The 23,151-nt window shown below is 39.3% G+C and overlaps 1 protein-coding gene across 7 annotated transcripts in view; it reads left to right on the top strand.

Annotated features, from left to right (window-relative positions):
• LOC134637970 (unconventional myosin-XVIIIa-like) overlaps positions 1-23,151 on the top strand; it is a 62,544-nt gene that overhangs the window by 30,823 nt on the left and 8,570 nt on the right. For 5 of the 7 annotated variants that reach the window (XM_063488569.1, XM_063488567.1, XM_063488565.1 and 2 more), the window contains 20 exons: positions 1,522-1,650; positions 5,426-5,569; positions 5,727-5,816; positions 5,987-6,106; positions 6,228-6,345; positions 7,565-7,692; positions 7,842-7,996; positions 8,768-8,891; positions 9,031-9,231; positions 9,348-9,458; positions 11,412-11,516; positions 11,682-11,828; positions 12,044-12,157; positions 13,127-13,243; positions 13,652-13,735; positions 16,914-17,051; positions 17,480-17,665; positions 17,751-17,890; positions 18,478-18,522; positions 22,796-22,918. In XM_063488569.1, the coding sequence (XP_063344639.1) occupies positions 1,522-1,650; positions 5,426-5,569; positions 5,727-5,816; positions 5,987-6,106; positions 6,228-6,345; positions 7,565-7,692; positions 7,842-7,996; positions 8,768-8,891; positions 9,031-9,231; positions 9,348-9,458; positions 11,412-11,516; positions 11,682-11,828; positions 12,044-12,157; positions 13,127-13,243; positions 13,652-13,735; positions 16,914-17,051; positions 17,480-17,665; positions 17,751-17,890; positions 18,478-18,522; positions 22,796-22,918 (2,519 nt within the window). The remainder of the gene's footprint in view (positions 1-1,521; positions 1,651-5,425; positions 5,570-5,726; positions 5,817-5,986; positions 6,107-6,227; positions 6,346-7,564; positions 7,693-7,841; positions 7,997-8,767; positions 8,892-9,030; positions 9,232-9,347; positions 9,459-11,411; positions 11,517-11,681; positions 11,829-12,043; positions 12,158-13,126; positions 13,244-13,651; positions 13,736-16,913; positions 17,052-17,479; positions 17,666-17,750; positions 17,891-18,477; positions 18,523-22,795; positions 22,919-23,151) is intronic. The other 2 variants (XM_063488571.1, XM_063488566.1) reach the window with 1 other exon arrangement.

Genomic DNA, 23,151 nt, shown 5'->3' with positions numbered 1-23,151 from the left:
ATGTACTGAATAAACATTTGCTATGAATTGCTCTCAGTGTCTGTTTTGAAATTCTCACCACAGAGCAGTAGTACACAACTCTTTTTTTTTTTATGACACTTGCTGTCTGGGGATGTGTGTCTTTCAGTACACCTGTTCCTCTTTGAGGCTTGTTTGCCATCCTTTATTGGAGACCTGCCAAGCCTTGTCCCTTCTTCAAGTTATTTAGCCAGTGGTTACCCAAGAGGCATGTCTCTACCTTGCCCATATATATTACCATATTTACTACGTTTTTTTTTTTTCAGGTTATTGGAGCAAATTTCTCCTTTTAATGCATTCTCTGTTTTTCACCACAACCTTAGTATGATTTGCACAGTAAACATTGCTTCAAAATGGACATTAAATCCTATGAGCTGGAAAGCAGCCATCAGTCAAAATGAAATCAAACAGTAATGTACAAAAGAGGGGGACTTATGCTCCAAGATACTGTACGGTTTGCATGGCCCTTTTATAAAACACATGACAAAAGAATGGTTTGGAGGCGGCTTCACATGGTGCCACACTTTGGAGTGTGAAATGGGCTCAGAAGTAGACATGCACAGTTGGCCATTCACAAAGCATTCCAGTGGTGTCTTGGCAACCTGTCTCACTTGCATGCCAATTACACCAAACCAACTAAAAGCAGTGAATGAGAAGCTCTTGACTGGATAAAATCTGCCATTAGAGATAGCCACATGCCTGAAAGGAGCATAGCTGCATAAAGCTACTACATGATACCTGCATGCAATTTTGAAAAGAAAAATAAAAGAATAACAGATTCTTTTTTGTCTTGAGAGTTTTAATTAATATTCATTGGTACCATTGAATGTATCTTTCTTTGCTACTGCTTTATAGATTTGCTTGCTAAAACAGTTTGATGATTACCAGCTATTGCTTTGTTAACATATTATATATGGATTTTGGAATTTAAGGAGCACGGACACTTTGTAGAGCGACCTTAGGTTGAGAAAGTGTGTGTGTGTGTGTGTGTGTGTGTGTGTGTGTGTGTGTGTGTGTGTGTGTGTGTGTGTGTGTGTGTGTGTGTGTGTGTGTGTGTGTGTGTGTGTGCGCGCATGCATGTGTGTGTGGTCATCCTGTCCATTTTAATAGCTTCCTGCCATCATATCTGGAATGTATCATGGTACCAAATCCTTCTTGAGTATAAACAGGCTATGACATAATGTGCTTTCCTTTGGCTGTTTACCTCTTTTTTACCTTTGCCCTAGATTAGAAACGGACAAGGCTGATTGTTTGAGATAACTTAATCACCCGGGTTCTCACTTAGATAAGACTCACTTGACTGTGGATTACACTGTTTCTTATTGATTAGTTGCTTCAGTGCATTAATTTACCTTTTAACTCCCCTCTGTTTTAACTGTGCTGCTGGGCTTGACATTAAAGCAGGGCCTCTAAATCTCATAATAGCTAAAATAACCATTAAATTGTCTGAACTGTTTTACGCTTTGCTAATAAGCATCTGTGTATGATTGTTTCTTGTTATAGCTGTTCTTCAGAGCTGGAACCTTGGCTAAGCTGGAGGAACAGAGGGATGAGCAGACCAAGTGCAATCTAACCCTCTTCCAAGCTGCCTGTAGAGGTTACCTGGCACGGCAAGCCTTCAAGAAGAGAAAGGTATGCGGGATTCTATACTGAAATGAAATGAGCAGTCCAAAGTTAAAACCTAAGCTGAAAATACTAATGTTGTAGTAATCTTAACTGAAGCCTATATATAACTGTGACAGGTTTTTGTCATCAAAGTTTGAAGGGGAGAAACTTGCATGAATTCACTTTAATTGAAAAAAAAAATGTAATTGCAACACATTGTCTATTGTTTTATTTTTATTTTTTGCACAGCTGAGCAAAATGAAGTAGGTCAAGTAGGTGAAGAATATGCACTTCAGAATTGAGAGCCAATTTTAGATCTAGTTTGTTCTGTTCTTGGGGTAGATATAACCAGCCCTGCTGTAAATCTTCAGCTAATTGCAAATAGGTTCTCTGAATCTATTGGCTGTACCCCATCCCTCGTTGTAATCCATCCAATCAACTTTCCTAAGGCGATATTTGATTGTGACATTTCCATTTCTGTGACATTTTATCAGTCCACTCCCCTGAATTGTAGCCTTATCAAACATGCTGCTGACTCTCATACCCATCCATTCCATCCATCTTCCATTTTTCTACCAGGACGTGTGTGAGTCTATCTCTGTGGACCTCATGTGTCCTCTTGTGATGTATAGAGCCCTGCAGTACTTTTCTCCCTCTATGATTACGTTGTACTATTTAAGTGAATGTGCCACTTCAGCTGGGTTGTGGTGAACCAGCAGAAATGGAATTACATTACTGCTCTCTCCATCCACTATGACATACTGTTAGGAAGCACGCATGTTGTTTAGTTGTAATATGATGCCAGTCAAACTGTTACATTGTCAATGTTGTAATGAGGTAAATCAAATTGACCTTTAAAATATCTGGACTTTCAGATATCATCTTTTGGTACCTTTCTTTTTAAATCAAATACTTAAATGTATGTTGGTCTAAAATTGGAACCCCAATACATTTTCTCTATTAAGTTCAGAAGTGATTATTCACACAGCAAAGCAGGGTAAGTGCCTGTTGCTTTACAATGGCTAGAAATTGAAGAAAATCAACACCAAGGATCCTTTCAAAATTGCTAGGCAACTGTGCAATTACAAAATCCATTAGCAAAGAAACACTTTTTTCCTCTGCCCTCTTTAGCCCCCTCCCTCCTGCACATGTATCTATAATAGAAAGATGAGACTTTATTTCATCTCAATTGTATTTATGTCAAACTCAACTTAGGTTGGCAAGGTAACATGAAATATGCAGTTATGACGCACCCCTCATCGAGTCAGGGTTGCAGAGGTTTATTTAAGCTGTGGACATTTTAATGCACATTACTTTCATATCCACAAACCAATTCATTTTGATTCAGTTCAAAAGAACTTGAGTTATTCCCAATGAAAGCAGACCACACAGCTAGCAGCATCCTAGGTAGAGATTAAGGACTGAAAACAAAGAGTAACTGCTAGCCTGAGTCTAAGGGTAACAAAACTCTTTGGAGCCTTTTGTAAGGGCCCCCTACCACCAAGGTGGTCATATAGCCTCTCTAAAACCATACAAGGCTAAATATTTCCTTCTGTTTCTAGTCCTTGAGTTAAGCTAAGCTAACTGGCTTATTACTCTATTCTAAACTTGCATTAAAAAAATCCACACTTGAAATGATAAATGAATGGACGTCTTGTAGTTATTGAATTTCTTTTTTTTCAAACACTTCAAAACTAGTCATAAAATACTAAAGCTTTTAATAATATTAGGTCAGTTTCTGTACACAGCAATGAGAGATATAAAACTGTGCCTGGTAGAGAAATTGCAAGCAAGATGCTGTTCTGAAAGTGGCTTTGCAGCCCCTTGCTACCCCTTTTCTGCCTTTTTCTAACCAACAATTTATTCCCATACAGCTGTTGCATGCATGGTAAATACAGTCTCTCCTTGCAATAATTATCTGAAGGGCATCTTTTCCCCTGATTATCATTCTGTTTATATTATTCCTGATTCAATTAGTCAACACCAGACTTGGGGAGGATGCAGGGATGTGTCGAATATTGAGTAATTTCCATCTCTCTTTCTCTCACTGTGAAGATTTGCAGAGTGTGTTGTTGTCGAGTCTTAGAATAATCACTGTATAATAACATCGACTGGCACCCTTGCTGTTTCCCTGATATCCCTCTGCGAAAACAGATCTGGTCTTCATTGCCTCTTACACTGTTTGAAGTATCCAGTCTTAGCATGTACAGTAGATGGTAATTTGCCTCTGGAATAGTGCAAGTGAGTTCTGGTGAAGCTCTCAGACAGCTACTGGTTGATGTATATGGATGTGACAGGAAGTCACAAGTTGCCTTGATTGATATTCTCTGGCATGTTAACCTTGTGAAGCTGTGCCAAGCCCATGTGACATTAAATGACAAAACCACAATTTTTCCTCTTTTTTTTTTCTTTCCCCTTTCAACTGTCTCCTCAAGGGGACAACCTGACATTTTAAAAGTCTGTTATTTTGCCTCAGCAGGCACTTGCCATATTGGGAGCTTTGTCCTTCAGGTACCCTACAAATGTAGTTTTTAGAATTATTTGCATGGAATCAGCACACATAAGCTCAGGCGGGGGATTCTACAGAATATCTTTTTCATTTGAAACATGCATTCCCATGGTTCTGAATCAAAGCGCAGATGATACCTTTACAGTTGCAGTTGTAAAGGTATCAGTATGCAGTGCATTGCTATAAGATATGTCTTTGGTTTAGCTTAGGGTTAAAAATGAATAATGTACAAAGTGTAGAAAGAGCCAGAATGATAAAGCTTATAGCTTATATGTTTGTTTATAATGAAGCAATCCTCAGAAACCGATGTTGCTTCATTTATTTACTAAATGGCAACTTTATGCTCAGACTTTGCTGCAGGTATCTAATATCTAATACATATACAGTAAGTCTTACATGTATACAGACAATCAAACCCGAAATACATGTATAGAATATTTGGAAAAGAATGTAGTGTTTTTTTTTCTTTTTGTTTATTAACCTTGGTTCACAATTTTCATTCACTTCACACTGTCTTACAGTTGTCACACCTTGTTAATGTGATATGAATACCAAAATATTTATCCACAGTGCTCATGTTGTATAATCTTTTGTTTGTTTCCTATTCATTATAGACTAGATATGACAAGTGAGACCTGTTTAATTCTTCTGTCAGAGATTTGCAGCATTTTGCTCCATGTTAAGGCTTTCACTGTGTGACAAATCCTAATTGGTCATAGAGAGTACCTTCAGGGCAAAATGTACCTGATGCTGAGAATTGTGTTGCTCTAATTGGGTTTGCCCATAATCTGCTGCTGCTAGAGAGCCTCATGCATAAGCAGCATGGAAATCGTGTAATACTTGGAATTAGCTGCCAACATGTTTGATTTAATTAATCAAAAATTAGCTTCCAGCCTTGGAACACACTCTGCGGAAACTCTCTAGTGGAGGTTGGCAAGTCCCGGGATAGCTGCTTGCCCATACATATGCAATATAGCAGAAGAATGAAGAATGTGGTTATTTTCAAATATTGTTCATCAATGGTGCGGATGATATGGTAACAGTAGAGTTTGGAAAGTATTTATTCCAGTGATTATATAAAAGCAGCATTTAGTCTGGATACTGCCTCATATTACATGCATTGTTGCTGGTTGTAAGGTCATAACAGGGGATCTTTTACAGATAAATTTGGAAGTAATTACATCACTTTTATACCATTGACATTCAATATTAGTTTGTATTTTGTTTTGCAAATAACTGCCTGCACTTTCACAGATTTCTCTGTGGTGACTGACTCTTCATATGTGTGTTTAGATTCAGGATTTAGCCATCCGGTGTATTCAAAAAAACATCAAGAAGAACTGTGGAGTGAAGGACTGGCCATGGTGGAAGCTCTTTACCACAGTCCAGCCCCTCATTAAAGTGCAGCTCACAGAGGACCAGATGCGGAGCAAAGATGTGAGCAAACCTCACCCAACCTATTGAATCTTTAAGGATTTAATATATTTTTAAATGCATTCCGTGTCTGCACTATTCTACATACTGTCATCACTGTTGACATTTACCTCCAACATAACATGTATCTGATATAAAACAGCTATATTCTGTGTTCCAGGATGAGATTCAGCAGCAGAAATTGAAGCTTGAGAGAGTGGAGAAGGAACGAAATGAGCTGAGACTCAATACAGATCGATTGGAGAGCAGGGTGGGTCCCCCTGCCTATGGTAGTGCATTCTGGATAGTTTTTGGAGATTTATGGTGCAGTTGCACTCTTTATTTTAGTTAAAGATTTGATTACCTACTTGCACAGGAACTGTGGCCAGTAGTTTGCAACTTTGCATAACACCCCGTGTGTGTCTGCCTGTTTGTGATCAGATCGCAGACTTGCTGGCAGAGCTCGCTGATGAGAGAAGCACAAGTGAGTCAGCATCCCAATTGCTGGAGGCTGAGACTTCTGAGAGACTGCGCTTGGAGAAGGATATGAAGGATCTACAGGCAAATAAACATGAAATATATATATGAAAGATGCACACTTAAAATTTATAGTAATTCTGAAGTTCAGTTTATTATGACTAACATGCTCTTCGTGATTATTGACTGAATTTGTGCATTCCAGGCAAAGTTTGATGCCATGAAGAAACAGTTAGAATCACAGGAGATGGAGGTGATGGAAGCACGACTCATGAAAACATCAGAGCTAAATGGGGAGATGGACAATGATGATGAAGATGCTGGTTAGTAGAGCAAGACACTGTTATCTAACATTTGGTCTTGACACTAGAGATTGCTACATGCAAGATCAAATTTGAAGATACTTCTGAGAAACTTTTCTCTGTTTTTTTGAATAACACAGTCTCGGTCATCAGTGTTTTTTAAACATTTGTTTTAAATTCCCTAATTAATTGCACCCTGCGACACTTTCAGCAGCTTGCCTAAGCCTGCCTAATGGGCATGTCAGCTCAGGTCAGAAGCATAATTTACTGAACCGCTCAGACCAGCATTATGTGCACAGTTTGAAAAATCTCCCTTATACTAATTGTAGCTGCAGGAATGAATGGCTTTGTTCAGCTGTTTCAGCAGGAGACATGGCAGTAAGACTTGGTCACATCCTGCATAATACTGTTAAGTATATTTTCCAAGTTTAGGATTAACCGCTAGGAGATTAGGATGTCCGCTCCCAGGCATACAACTAATGCTTGTTTCTGATTGGTCTCCCCCTGCTGGGAAAGAGAGCGCCTGCTGAGAGCATATTGTCCATGAGTCTTTTTTTTTTTTTAATATTTGTGTTCCCACCTCCTTCAACCCACCTCAGCAGACAAGCCATTACAGAGCATATCAGAATTCTTAGATGAATGAGAAAGTAATCGGTGGGATCAGAGCTGGTGGCCCTGCAAGTTGTCATTATGCTATATATATGCTAATGAGCAGCACTGATGGAGGAGCCTGTGTTGGTATGTGAAGGAGAAGTGGACAGCCTCTAAAATGATAAGGCTTGGAAATGAACCTGAACCCAAATGTCTGTCTGGCTGCTGTTATAGTTCTGATAGCCTATGACAGCTCCAGAATTAAGGTCGCCTAAGAACTGTGGAAAGTGCCACTTACACATGTCCTCCTCTAACTACTGTTGTGGTGTGCTCTGAATTCCTACCTCAGGTTTATTCAAGATAAGAGCTAAAACACAAAGCCTTTTTTTTAGTTTCCTGTTGAATACCTTGACCTTGTAAGTTCAGCATCTGATTAAGCAAAAGTTTTATTTCCAGAAAGATTATTTTATTTCAGTCTTTGAATGTGATAATCATCGCAGCCAGTGCAGTGCACTCCATAATCCCACGCATCCATCATGTCTGTGGTTTTTACGCCTCTTCCTCTGTGTACCTGGCTGGACCTGCATTAAAGTCAGGAAATGCTCAAATGTCACACAGACATTTTCTGAATTGCATGTCTTTCCTCTAGGAGGAGAGTGGCGGATAAAATACAATCGAGCCGTTCGTGAAATGGACTTTGCCAAAAAGAAACTTCAGCAGGAGTTTGATGACAAGCTGGAGACGGAACAGCAGAGCAAAAGACATGTAGAGAGAAAGGCAAGAGCAAATTACAACTTGAAATAATAATAATAAAAAAAATCTAATTTAATTTGTCTCACACTTATAACCTTTTAATCGTGGAAATGGAATAGTAATACTAGGTGTTGCACTTTCATTAAAGAATTGTGTGTGTGTGTGTGCTGCAGCTGGCTGATTTGCAGACGGATAATGAGGATTTGCAGCGCTCTGTGCAGCAGCTGAAGAAAAAGTGCCAGAAACTGACTGCTGAGCTGCAGGACACCAAGCTTCATCTGGAGGGCCTGCAAAGTCGCAACCATGATCTGGAGAAGAAGCAGAGGAAGTCAGTTCAACTGCCTGTCCTGTTCTCTTACATAAACACACATTGCAGAGAGCATATAGCTCTTTTCTCCTCGGATTAAGCAGCACTGGTCTACTCGCCTAATGCTAAAGTTTTCTTTAATTTGAACAGTGACTGAGATGTTCTGTAATCTGTGGAATTGCATTAGCTGAGAAAATGACTCAAGACTTTAAGCACTTGAGAAGCTATCACTGTGGCAGAATGTGATCTCTCCCCTGTGGCTAATTGAAGATGCTCTGTGGGTGAAATTATTTTCGGCTGCGCTTCAGAGAGAAAAACAGAGAATTACAACAAGCTGACAGCATGAAACACTTAGCTGTTAAGTTCACTAACCATAAGTGTTTCTGCCCTAGACAATTGAAGAAAACATTTTGCACATTATTACAACCCAATGGTAAATTGATGGCTATTAGAGGGGGACAGAAGTGGAGGCTAAAATAGAACCGATGATAGCCTGGCGCCTCCCGTATAACAAAGTCAAATTCTCTGAGTAACATACTGTGCACAGAAATGAATGATGCAGAGATCTATTTCTGAGAGATCTTTCTTTAAGCTGATTTGTTAGTTTAGAGTTTAAAATATAAAATGGGTATTAGTTGTGTCTGCCAATTTCCCTGTTTGATAGTGTTAAACTGTACTGTGTAATTAAAAATCTTTCCTACCACATTCAACTGATAAGGCTACGTTATTGTTGAGATTGTGTAAAACCAACATTTTTGTGTGTGTGTGTGTGTGTGTGTGTGTGTTTTCCAGATTTGACCTGGAGCAGAACCAGGCTCAGGCTGAGGTACAGAGGGAAAGGAGCCAGAGGGAGAAGCTGGCTCGAGAGAAAGACATAATGACTGGTGAGATGTTTAACCTCCGCCAGCAGCTGCAGGTAGGCTTCTCTCCACTACATACTCCACATGTACTCTAATGCCCTCTCTTGGGGACAACATGTCTGATGTTTCTGCTCTCTGTATGATATAACTAGGCTGGTCCAGATGTGTGTTTTACAGCATGCCTTCTGCCTGCAGGACAAGGACACTGAATTGTGTGGCATGAATGTAAAGGTGCAACAACTGGAGGCAGAGCTACAGGATTTGTCCTCCCAAGAGTCAAAGGATGAGGCCTCACTTGCCAAGGTCAAGAAGCAGCTTCGTGACCTCGAGGCCAAGGTGAAAGACCAGGAGGAGGAGCTGGATGAACAGGCTGGAAACATCCAAATGCTGGAGCAGGTACAGAGGGGTGCAAATATGGTTCAGCGAGGAGTTCTTCTTGCTAATTGTTGCATATGTATCTCTCTCTCTAATACATGTTTGTCTCACATGTCATTTATATGTTATGTCTTCAGACTAAGCTGCGGCTTGAGATGGAGATGGAGAGGCAGCGGCAGACCCACTCTAAAGAGATTGAGAGTAAAGATGAAGAAGTAGAGGAGATCAGGAGATCTTGCAGTAAGAAGGTAGCCACTAATCATTCTTGCAATTTCTGCAGTTTTTTTCTTATTTATGGCCTTTTTTTGTTGACTAACATTTACTCAGGGCTGTTTACTGCAGTACTCAGTAACACACTTTTTTCATGCTTGATTGAAAGCACAAAAAATAAGGGAATTTATGTTGATAATTTCTTTGTTGTAACAATGCTTCTGAGCAATAAATCTTATACTGTTGGAAAGCCTGTTTATTTCTCCTGAAATGGTGTCACAGTTGTAAGGAAAATGCATTTGCGGGTTTAGCACCTCAGTTGAGTATGTAGGTTGTGCCCATGAAAAACTTGCCAAATCTTTTCTGCCAGTGCCAAAGTGTTTATTCTGCTATTGACTCTTGTTTGGTTTCATTTATTGAAGTCTGAAAAAACGACCTATTGGCAATTAAAAAATTTTTTCATTTAGCAAAAAGGGGACTCGGTACTATGTAGAAAAGCCATACACAGCCACAACAGCCTGGCATCTCCTGCTCATGCTGGTCACCAGCTTGGTCACACACTGCTGTGGGATGGCATCCTATTTTTCAACCAGCATTTGTTGCAAGTCAGCCAGTGTGGTTGTGTTGGTCACTCTGGCACAAACAGCATGTCCAGGCTGATCCCACAAATGTTCAGTGGAGTTGAGGTCAGCACTGCAGACAGACCATTCCATCCTCTACACTCCCCAAATACTGTAGGTAGTCTCTGATAAACCTCGCTCTCTGTTTCTCTGTGAGGAAGATGCACCACCACACTATCACACTGCCTCCACCAAAAGCTGTTACCCTATTGGTGCAGCAATCAGAATAGTTTTCTCCACATCTTCTCTTCAATTTGAATCTATGATAGGTCCAGATTTTGCCTACGGCAGTCTATCTTTGAACACAATGTTCTTCCACATTTTCAGGTGCCAGTGCAAATGTTGCAGACACCAGTGCAAAGGGGCCTGGCCATGAAGGGCAGTCATGGCAGGCCTCCTAGCAGCCCTATTAGATGGGAGTGTGAAGTCTGTTCTGGACTACCTGGGTAGAGAGCTATTGGCAAGTTTTGTTTTGTTTTTGTTTTTTTATGGGCACAACCTACCTACTCAACTCTGCTGCTCAACCTACAAATGAATTTTCCTTACAAATGTTGCACCATTAAAGGGGAAATAAACAGGCTTCCCAAAGATATGAGATTTGTTACTAAAATGATTGTTACAGCAAAGAAATAATTGAATAATTAAATTTTCTATTTGCATAGCCCAGTTTATGAAGTTCCTGAATTCATTACTTTAATTTCACTTCATCTAGGTACACATGCTGTATTGCTTTATGCCTCCCTACGAGTTATAGCTGTGGGCAGGGATTTTTGGATGTCCGTCCATCTGTCCCACAATTTGTGGACACTGTTTCTGCTGTATGCCTTCAGGGAATTTTTTCGAAACTTTGTATAAATTTTGAATTAGTTCAGTTTTGGTCAAATGTCACAGTGACTGACGTGTCTTAATTTGGAGGCAGAAATAATTATAGGATTTATTTGTTGCTATAGGTTTGAGAATTTTATAGAACTATCTAATATGAAAAAACTAATTGGCTTTTGATCTTAATTGGTTTAGACTTGGTGTCCGTCAAACTGAAGTGAGTCTGGATAGTCATGGATGTAAACTGCAATGGCTTCTTACAGTTGCAAGGCAGTCATTGCAACTGCAAATGTAATTCATTCTTTAAAATATTTTATTCCACGTCTTATTAAGTAGAAAGAAGTTAAATGGATTTTTATATTTAAAAAATTTGAATTTGACATAATGAAGCATCATGTGTGATTAATCTTAAGGCTACCAGGTCTGCTTGTGGGGGATCTATTTGTCTTTGAGAGCAGCCGTGTCTAGCAGGACGGTCGATGGTGTGTAATGTCTGACTTTATCATGGATCCAGCATTTGTGCATCTTGACACTCTGTGTGTTCTACAGCTGAAACAGATGGAGGTACAGCTGGAGGAGGAGTATGAAGACAAGCAAAAAGTGTTGCGAGAGAGACGAGAGCTGGAATCCAAACTGCTGAATGCTCAGGACCAGGTACTGTCATTACTCTGAACATGTCCGTGTAGTCAAGTCTGTGCAATTTAGTGTCTGCCACTTGTTTTGATTGGAAAGAAAATGCTTTTGAGTCTCAAGGGTTGCTATAGGTTTTCAAGGAGGAAAGTAACGATGCTGGCTATAAAGGAGTGGTTTGTCATTCAGGTGAGCCAGAGGGATGTGGAGACGGAGAAGAGGCTGAGGAAAGACCTGAAGAGAACCAAAGTCCTTCTGGCTGATGCACAGATTATGCTGGACCACCTGAAGAGTAATGCCCCCAGCAAGAGGGAGATCACTCAGCTCAAAAATCAAGTACATCCCTTTGAACATTTTGGCATCTGCCTGCGCCCAACATAGCACGGATGTGTAATATACTTAATGATACAACAACAGAAAGCATGCTTTGAAATGTGTATTATGCACAAATCAATACAAATGAAAAAATCCCAGATTCTGGATCTCAGTCCCACTAACGTTTGTCCCCCACCTCCTTCCCAACACCTCTTCTTCCTCCTGTTTCCTCACAGCTTGAGGAGTCAGAGTTTACTTGTGCAGCATCAGTGAAGGCTCGAAAGAGTATGGAGCTGGAAATAGAGGACTTGCATATCCAAATGGAGGATATGGTCAAAGCGAAGATGTCGGTAAGTTTTGACATCTGTTAACAATGTATCCTGAGGGTGCAACATATGTCGTCGAGTGGAACCGCACAAATTGTGTTCCAATTACCCACTTGACTAAGCTTGAATGCCAATAAGTTCTGCATATGTTTCTATTGCTGTATGTTTTTGCATCTGTAACTCAATCGATATTGTACACGATATCACACATTCATAGATAATGAAATGTACTTACCTTTTTTCATGTTCACTTTTGATGAGAGGGAAATAATTTGCATAAATGTTTCTATACCCTTCTTTTGATGAGCAAATTAAACCAAAAACAACAAACAATGTTTAATTAACTGAGGGCTGGTGCCTATCAAATTTTCTCTCTTCAAAATACAGCAGGGCTCGAACATTAATATGCATACATCATCAGCCCATGGTGGAATATTAAAATAATAAATGCCCTTTGGCATATGTCGGATTTCAACATTTTGCTCTAATGGATAAATAAGCTTTGTCGAATGTGTTTTTTTTTGTTTGCTCATTAATGGGTGTCTCATGAGAGTACTGCCTACATTTTAGACTCATGGACTGAGGATGTTTGTCTCTCTCGGGATGACACACAGAGTGCTGTGTGCCTGTGCTTTGCTTGTTAATTGCTGCATTTATGGCAAGGGAAGGTCTTGTAAATGTCTGAGATTAGAGAATGCATATTGAAGGCCTGAGCCTCCCCCCTGATCACAGAGGATGAACTCTAAATGGGACATCACCAGTATGCTGCACTGGCTGCACTTTTCCCTGCCTAAATGAGCCAATTGATTATCTCCAATTGGTCTTATCTTCCAGCCAGAACCCTGTCCAGATTGTGTTTCATTGCTATTAGATGAGATTCCCAGACTGCCACGGCCAGGCCAACTAATGACCATTTATCATATTCAATAGCTCATGAATAAATCCTGCCATTCTAAACTAAAGTGTGTGTTTCTCGCTCTGTTTGTGCCTTAGTTGGAGGAGCAGCTCAGCCGTCTGCAACGAGAGAAGAATGACCTGCAGTCACGCATGGAGGAGGATCAGGAGGACATGAATGACCTGATGAAGAAACACAAGGCTGCGGTAGCTCAGGTAGTCCTGCCTAAAACTTTATACATCTGTTTGAATGCCAAGAAAAATGGAGTGTCTTGCCTTCCGTTCAGCTCGAGAACTTTGTCAAGTATCCACTGTTAAGAACTTGGCTGTTCTTCAATACTGGTGCATTTGGTTGTATATTTTGTATTAGTGTAGTTGCACTTATTTTTGAAACATTAACATTATTTTCTCCAGTAGTGTCTTTGAAATTTGGAGGATATTCTCAGCTAAACATGGGGATATAATCTGTTGTACAGCAGACCACATGACCAAATATTTGACTTGGATATAATCTTGGAGATTTGCATTGACAGTAATATAACAGATAACTGAGGCATACATGAACACCAACACACCTGACTCTCTGACTTTTTTTCTCTGTGCATGCGTGCACGTGCATACTAGTCTGCCAGGGACTTAAGCCAGATCAGTGACCTGCAGGCCCAGCTGGAAGAAGCCACAAAGGAGAAGCAGGAGATCCAGGAAAAGGTAAAAAGAAGTATTCAAAAGCAATACAGCTCCCTGCCAGGAACCTGCCTGCTGCCTCAACACTTCTTTCTGATTAGGCTTCAGCTTTTCACTGTGTTCTCTGATTATTTTGACCAAAAATGCTCCTTTTATGTGGTAGCGTGCTTTCTTCCAGCCATTGCAATTTACATGTAAATAGTAAAAATCAGAGAAAAAGTGTCAAGGAGCAAATTTTCCCCCTCAGAATTCTTACAGTATTTAAAGGAAGGGTGGTGTACATAAACTTAACAGCCGATCAAGATGGAATAACTATTTAGGTGAAGAACTAATTTTAGTCCTTTCAACAATCATCCCTGAACTTCAACCAACCAGCTTTGGTCTAAATGTTTTATTTCATTTGTAGTTCTGTTGTTATTTCATTTTAAAATAGAAGAATATCAGGTTAATAAAAGAAATTGGAAGCAAGTAAGAAAATAGTGTTTTCAATATCAGCTATTGATATGAAAAAATGTAATAGCTGGACATAATAGCAAAACCTTGTTACTGTGCACTGGCCAGTTTATTTTATGCATGGTGCATGATGCATATGGTTACTCCAATCAAGTGAAAAACCCTGAAGATGCCTTTTTGCTCTGACACAGACACACACAGCGGATGCTTGCAGCCGAGTCATGTTTGAAATGTCAACCGATGGCTTTGTAGAAACAGATGGCCCTGTGCCATTCATTTCTGGCTTTTGTGTCACCCCAAGCGCCAACAGCTAGCTAGTGTACCTACATGAACATTTAATAAAAATAAGTGTCACTGGTTAGGACTGCAGGCAAGCTAGTTGAATACTGAGAATTTTAGTCTGGCTTTGTCTTTCCTGAGTAAGCAATGCGTTCCCTAAAAACACGTGATCTGAAGTTTGGAACATATGTTGCTCCAAAACCTGTATCTTTATATTTTTCAGTATTAATGATGCCTTCACAGATGTGCAAGTTAGTTAGTGCAATGTGCTCTAATGTATCTGCCAGCCATCACAGATGTAGGCTTTTGAACTCTGTACTGATAGAAAGCCAAATGACACATCTTCTCTTTAGAACAGAAAACAAAGAAATCATAAACAATTTCAATCCATCTTCAATGATCTCTGGCTCAAAGAAGGCCCAGCTGTGTTTAAATTTTGTTTGTATGTGTTTTTTTTTTCTTAGCGTGGTAGAATTTTACAGCAACTGTGTTCACTCACAGTGTTTTGCCGAAGTATTCCTGAGCCCTTGTAGAGATTTTCACTGAAGAATCTGAACGCATCTGTCCCTTGGTCATAGATGTCTTTGGATTCTGTGATGTTATGTATTTTAGATCACAAACGAAAGATAATTTTTAAATTCTTGAACTTTTGATGAAAGAGCCCTCATCTTTTACTTCTGGAAAAGTCAGAAGATGCTCTTTTTGTGTCTCATTACAGATTTTTTGCTGAATTAATAGTGAAAATCTTTTCAAGTTTTTGTTTAGCATTACACAAGTTGTCCATTTTGTGTAATATAGTGTTTGTGTTTAAGGTTTTTGGTTTTGGAAAAGCACAATTAATCTGCAGGAAAATATGTTTTTTTAAGACTTTGTGGCTGGGGAACTGAAATCCTATATCCAGCTTTGGGTATAGTTTACTGAACTGTTGGACTTGGCATTATTTGAACTTGGTGTTTGGGCTTTATGTTTATAGTTTTCATTCTAGTTGCCAGAAATTGAATAAAGACTGTTGACTTTAGTGATCACCTAAATCTTTCTCTAGCAGGTCAAAGTGTTCACTTATTTAGAGAAATCCCAAAAATGAATCGGCAATGAAATGTTTACTGAACTTCATGATTCCTAAATGCAAGTGCTAATGTTTACATGGCAATCATCAGCAAATTGCCATTGTGAGTATGCTAGTCTGCAGATTTTAGTACATATATCAAAGCCTTCCAAATATGACAGATGGTGTGGCTAATGGTGTGGTTGCAAATTCCAATTCTTGTTTTCACACTGCACTTGCTAACTCACAAACAGATCTGAATTATACAACTGTAATAAACCATAGTGTCCTTGCCTGATTTACCCTATTTCTGAGCTGATTGGTCAAATTACTGCATTTTGTGCTTGAGGTGTCTGCTAATGGTTGAGGCCTGGCATAAATGTGGATTCATGTGATACAAAGATTAATGTTTCTGATTCAGGGCTATGTTGATAAGTGCTTTTATCATGTTGTACTGATGGAATACTATTTGTTCAGAAGACAACCTCTGTGTTCGGTATGTCATGTATTAATGCATGCCTATTTCCTTTTTTGATGCATTTATTTACAAAATGAATTTCGTCTGGTAGATTAAATGTGAATTTAGCTTTAGCATGGCAAAGTTTAGCATAAGTGTGAATGCACATTATACAACCACAGCTTGGTGTTACTGGACTGTATTTTATGGCTGCACGGTGAACTAAACAAAATTGTGTGCTATAATCACAGAATCAAAACACAGAAATAACAGCACACTGTTAGTTTTGGGCCACTCAAGGCCCACCCATCAGAATATTTTTGGCGATACCAGAGTAGCACAGCACGGCTGTAAGGCATTGTTAAAACCTGTCAGAGTAAGCAGTGATAGCTATCTAAAGCATCTGACCTTGAAGTGGTTATCTTATCCCCAGTAGGAGAAAAATCTGGATTCTTTAGTAATATCAAAGGAGAACTCCAAATCCTCCTTGTCTCTGATGCAAAGTCCCTTATTAGGTGCCATGCTGGCTTTTGGGCCAGTTTTGTTGTGATGTGTCTTTCTTCCTTTTATCAGTCATGAGAAAACCATTCAGATGGAACAAAAAAAAAAAAAAAAAAAAAACGTGCTTTGCATGAAGCAAAAGCTTTTCTAAAGGCTTGTGAAATTACTGTGGCTTGCTGTTACTCAGTTTCAACAACAAGCTCTTCTTTTAACTATTTGTTGTACATTTGGGGCTTATCTAGAGCTTATTATTCACGCTGTATACACAATATTTATATTTAGAGAGTTGGATTACATTTATACAAAACTGCAATTTGGTTTTAATACATACACACATCAGCACTTCATTTTAATTTTCACAGATCTCACTTAAGAGGGGGAGCAAAAACCAGAGGTCAAGAAGGTGTGCAGTGGAAATTGCTCTTCAAGAGTGTTTATTTGTGTAAATATGTGTGTCTGTCCTCCAGCTCCATTCGCTACAGAACCAGTTAGAGTTCCAAGAACAATCCATGGTGGAGAAGTCACTTGTGAGCCGTCAGGAGGCTAAAATCCGTGAGATAGAGACCAAACTGGAATATGAGAAAACGCAGGTTAAGCGGTTGGAGGTAAGATGATGTGGACAAATGTGAAAGCCATGCATTGCCAACCTGTTAATTGGATTCTGACACTTAATTTCCTAGTAATTTTAAGACAAAGGCCCTAAAAATAAGGTTATAGTGCCGCTTGCTTTGCTCCGTACTGTCTTTCTAGATAAGAAAAGTGTCCATCATGGAATGAATTTAATTAGGTTCTTATAGAGACAGTCAGTTGATGGTCACCTTCCCTGTTATTCACCTTAAAAATGAATTAAAATTAATTTGGACAAAGGGCAACTCATAGCACTGTTCACATTTCCATTTTGTTATTATTAATGGCATAACTGACAGTGGCCAGCTGTAGGCAGCTGAGAAATGACTTAAAACAGTACAAAGAAGATAATTTAGCTTGAGTGTTGTTCACTTGTCCGTACTATATGTGACCTTAACACGTTCAGAGTCTGGTGGGTCGTCTGAAGGAGAATCTTGAAAAGTTGATGGAGGAGAGAAATCAGCACATCACTGCAGAAAACAGGGAGAAAGACCAGAATAAACGCATGCAGAGGCAGCTAAGGGACATGAAAGAAGAAATGGCAGAGCTGTCCAAGAAGGAGGCTGAGGCAAGCCGCAAGAAACATGAGCTGGTAAGGCCATGGGTGCTTTGTGACCTTATGGGACTCACTGGTGTTTACACTGGAGGAGCTAACCATGCTCCAATCTATTCACCAGGAAATGGACATCGAGAGCTTAGAGGCAGCAAATCAGAGCTTACAAGTGGACCTTAAGTTAGCCTTCAAGAGGATAGGGGATCTGCAGGCTGCCATTGAGGATGAGATGGAGAGTGATGACAACGACGACCTAATTAACAGGTGAAGTGCAGATTTATTCTTTGTTTCATTAGATGCCACACTGCAATGTAGCTAGCTGCCTTAGGTACCACAGGGCATTCTCTTTGTATGTTGGAAGAAAGTTACCAAATGAGATCTGCTAGCTTTTTCACCAGGCTGTCAATCATAACATGTTCTTCCTGCTTCAATTTCTAACTTCTTTTGAACAAAGTCATACTACAGTCTGTGAGTTCCCCAAATACTTCTCAAATGGTTTAATTCTGCTCCATGCTTTTGATCTTTTGTCTCTTTGTTGGTTTTTCTGGTTTGGTTACGCGTTTCCTCTTTGCAGTTGAGTTGAGGGTTATGCTGGCTCTGAGCCCTCAGATGTAAACACTAACTGCAATATTACAGACCTCTAAAAAGAAGACAGTGCACTCACCAGCTCTGTTTGAGCAGAGGGCATGGATTGTTTTACAGATTGTTTTACTGCTTTACAGTACACAGTTATTTTATGTGTGCTTAAATTGCTCTTATGTTCTGTCCTCCTCTTGCAGAGTTTCAGAAAAAATGTATCTCACGTTCTCTGTTTCTCTTTTTCCTTTTGGTGTCTTCCACACTTCTGGCAGTTTGCAAGACATGGTGACAAAATATCAGAAAAGAAAGAACAAAACGTGAGAATGGAAAATGCTTCCTTTTGTTTCTGTCATTATGGTTGTTTTCAAGTTTGTTTTGTTTTTCTTCGGCACCCATTTTAACCACAAGGGAGAATAATGCAGTATACCTTATCCTTTCATTCTTTTTGTTCACAGTAACACTGTTAGACGAAGTAATTTTAAATAGAATAGAAAGCAGTGTCTGTGTTATACGTCTCTGATAAAAGCTATGCTTAAAGGATGGCCCCGGTGTTTCATTTTATTTCGTGCCAAGTGTCTGGCGGTGTCCATACACAGTCCGCCTCATTAGAGATTTCAAGGCTTGTTTGTTTGATGTTAGATGAAATGTAAACTAGAATGAAAAATGGAGTATAAGGCTAAATGTTGAAGTTTTTCCTCCTTTAAACCGTTCTCACTGCTTTTGAAAATATGAACCAAAAGAAAAACAATTGTTTTTAACAAACGTGGTAATGCTGCATCATTCTCTCTATGAATAATTTTGTGTCAAACATCGTCCTTATTCACCGCTCACCACTTTGTTAAAATCAAGAGTTTGCATTGTTGCACTGAATTTTCTTTAATTGTCTTTTTGTTCTTCCAAAGCTTTTCCAAAGCACATGCAGCACATCTCACTGAATGCAGCACTGTGATGCATCAATGCAAAATTATAAATGTAATATTGATTTACTGCACTTTGCATGATAAGAGACTAGGGGTGAATGATATTGCCTGTGTAATGATATGTGATGAAAATTTCCAATAATGGCTTGTACTGACAATCCAGAAAGAAAAGTAGTGAGTGCTCCAGCAATGCTCGGTTAAATCAGTTGTTGGGTCACATGCTCAATATTATTTTTGTCTTAAATGATGAAACAAGTTTGTTGTTTCCACCTTTAGCTGGAAGATGCATATTTTGCAAATCACCATGCTTTGTTAGAGGTCATTGAAGTAGCTCCATTTTAGGTACTAAATCGGCATAGGATGCTCTCATGCGGCTTTTGCTCTCAGACATGCCTGGGTTTGTTGTTGCATGCACTGGGGAAGGTATATACATGGTGTTGCTCTAGCAATGATATTGATGATGTATAATCAGGCAGCCCTATTGGAGATATGTGTAGTAATAGGAAACAATTACAATTCTGTGGTTGCCTGAATGTATCTTCAGTCATCTGCTGTTTTTCTGTGACAATTTGGTGAAGATATTTTCAGTGTTTAATCTTATGGGAGTAATTTACATGTGCTCTGGAAAACCTTAAGCATGATTGTGTGAGTACTGCTTGTGAGTTTATGTCTGCACATACAGCAAGTGGTGTGAACAACACAGTCCACTACTTGAATGTTTTGACTCAAAGCTGAGCTTTTGATTTCCTTGTATTCAAATATTCTACTAATCCAATCTTATTTTACAGTAGTGTGAAACATTTAGCTGAAAATATAAAAGTTCATCTTGTCTCTCGTGTTAAATGTGGTTATTTATTTTTACTCAACCCTCTTTTCTTCATTTTCAATATAGTAAAAGGATTTTGGCATGCTGAATAATTAACTGTCAATGCCAGCATAGTCTTCTGTTTATGGCAAATATCCATAGCTTTCTACATTAACCTTTGATTGCTTTTTCAAAGGGATATGCTATTGTGCCTTTATTAATCACTTTGTCTTTCAATTTTTCATCAAACAGTCCATGTGTATCCGTGCTTTGCCTTTCTTTTTGTGCAACTCGAGGCAAAGAGCAACGATTTGCCATGTTTACTTAATTACATTTTCCCTCCTTCGACATCATTGCATTAACAGCATGGATGAACAGTAATGGAGGTGGTGATTTTCTCCTAATTATGAAGTGGATTTTCCAGATGAATTACATTACTATTGAATATTTTGTACTTAATATTTCAAAGCAGAGGTTGCAATTCTTGGATTAATGTGATTGTAGTGTCATTTACATTTCTGATTGCAGCACAATACTTTGCAAGGCAAGAAAAATTACCTTTTTTGTCACCAGGTGATAATTATCCTTGAAGTTCAAGTTAATTACATCAGAGTGCAATGTGTCCACAGTTTGACGTAATTAGCTCTTGTACAATAAAGACCATAAATGTATGGTTTAATGTTTCTGTTATTTAGCACTTACACGATAGCACCAAACCATACATGATTTGATGCTGACTGTAAGTATTTGCGACAAAGATTTACAACCAGTGCAGGCCAATTGTCAGAAGCGATTAATGTTCATGTCTGAAGTCTTGGGGCTTGTTTGTATCTGTGGGCCTCAGGACTGGTTAGCTAGTAGTGTGAGGCCAAGGACAAATCGTTTGTGACACCATTTGCACAGCACTCAATTGCAAGCCACCTTTTATTTTGCACGCCTGTGTGTTAGACTGAGGGTGGGAGATGGAGATAATTTTGCTGTGGGCTGGTTTCAGTATTTTGGTGTGTAATATATCATGTTAAAAAGTCACAGCATCAGGGAGATGACAAATGGGCAACATGTGTAATCAACACACCGGTATTAACGAAGCTATTATCTCTTTTTTTTTTTCTGGTGGGCTTTTATCAGTTGTATTTAGTATGCGAAAGAGAGTAGAGGGAGTGTGAAATGAAGGGCCGGCTTATTATAGCTTGACTTGGACTCACAATTTTCACCTTTTGCCTCAGAAGGCACTACTCAGACTCTGCAGTGGGCAGGGTTTGTGTAGTAAAATTATAACCAGACCACTTAATCTCGCAGGGATCATCATTACCTGAAAATTGGCCCCTGAGTTAAGATATAAATGCTCTTAGAAAGCCTGAATAGCACTTAAAGAACCTAATGCTCCTGGCGCTCTGCGCTCACTCCCTGACGATGCTCTGCTTTCACGCAGACCACCAGAAAGAAGGGAAGAAAGAACACAATTTGTTCTGAGAGGAGAAAAAATGAATGTGTGACGCAGAGATTGGTGACAAAGGAGACACTACTCTCTTCAGTGGGAGACCTATGTAAATGCACATATGGTATCTAGAGCTATTATGGAGGCTGGAGCTGTCTAGCTGTCATCTCACACCTCTTGGAATACTGTGTTTGCACCTTATAAGCAGTTTGCCACATTTTCCAGTGCTCAGACAGAAAAGCTAGTCCACAAAGACAGATCTGTTACCTACATTGCCGTTTGTTATTTTTAATGGTGCTCAGCTTGATATAGACACAAGATGAACTTTATCTACAATTGTGATATGTGAAGCAATTATTTTAGATGGATGAAACGTGATTGTTTCAACGGTATCGTAGGTAAGGCTATGTAAGACATTAATAAAGAGGAACTGCAAATTGGAGCTCTCTATAATTAACCTTAATTTGTGTATTTAATATAGAGGATGTTGTCTTGAACGTAAGAAGTGTCTCTTAAGAATGTAATTTTCTGCTCTGCTCAGAAACACAAGTCAAACATACTTTACGCCTTCATAGCATATGTGTCTCTTTGCAATTTCAAAAGTGTGAAATGTGAAAATTTATTTTCACACATCATGCAGCCTAAGAAGGCAATATATCTCGCACTGAAGGGAGGGGAGGGAAAAAAAGAGAAGAGAATTTTTCACTTAATGCAATTTGACCCCAGTGTCAGTATTGACTTAGAGGTTATGCCACTTTGCTCACCTCCTTGTGTCACTTTAACCTCCTGGGACAATGGGATGCATAACACAGAATATTCACCAAAAAAAGAAAAAAATCACCTGGGATCTGCTTAGCACTTTCATCCAGATCTGTAGGTCTCTGTTTATTGATTGCCATGTCAAGCATAGGGCCATGGGGCTGTCTCAAGGCTCCACTCCAATAACAATCACCAGGGACGACAGGTGACAAGTCACACAGATGCTAGCAGCTTGGAACCAGCCAAACAAGTTAATTATACTTCCAAGAGCTTCATCTGCATACCGCCTTTTCACTAATGCATTTGCAGCACTTTTGTCTCTTGTACGGACACCAAACTGTTGCATGGCATCATACTAACCCCTATTTTTATATGAGAGAGAAATAACTGTAACCTGCTAACAGAAAGTTTTTAATATGTGAACTCAAACCCTTTTTTTTTTCTTGGCTGTGTAATTTATGTAATCTGACACTATATAAAATACTTGATGTATTTATGCATTTTAACATTTAGCAGCCAAGTAACGATCAAAAGAACACATCCCTACATTTCTTCTTTGTGTGGAAGATTGTTCTACTTAAAGAAGAAAAATTTTAAGATGAGTATTTTTGCTGTTGGAAAGCCCTGGATGCTCTGTATCAACTCTAGCTGATTTGGTTTCTTCTCAGTGGAGAGGAGATGGACACAGATTCAGAAGTGGAGGACCGTGTGGACGGAGTTAAGTCTTGGCTCTCCAAGAACAAAGGCTCCTCCAAGACCATGTCACAAGAGGGAAGTCTGAAGAGCACCAGGTTAGTGAAAGCTTTCCATCTGCTTTTTGTCAGATGACCGTATAATTCCCCATTGTAACAGTGATGAAACTACCCACATCCCCAGCCTTAAAAAGGCCCACGATTACCTGGGGCAGTTTGCAACAGAAGGATGAGTATTTCATGTGATTAGGTGTCATCTCTCTCTCTCGGTAATCTGTCTAATGACAGGAGGCAGGATGGGGAAGCGGCTGCTGTCAAATTTATTGAAGTGG

The sequence above is a fragment of the Pelmatolapia mariae genome, linkage group LG10_11 (genome assembly GCF_036321145.2).
Source record: "Pelmatolapia mariae isolate MD_Pm_ZW linkage group LG10_11, Pm_UMD_F_2, whole genome shotgun sequence".
In the NCBI taxonomy this organism is placed as follows: Eukaryota; Metazoa; Chordata; class Actinopteri; order Cichliformes; family Cichlidae; genus Pelmatolapia; species Pelmatolapia mariae.
The sequence above is the reverse complement of the archived record's forward strand: the minus strand, read 5'-3'. Positions and strand labels throughout refer to the sequence as shown.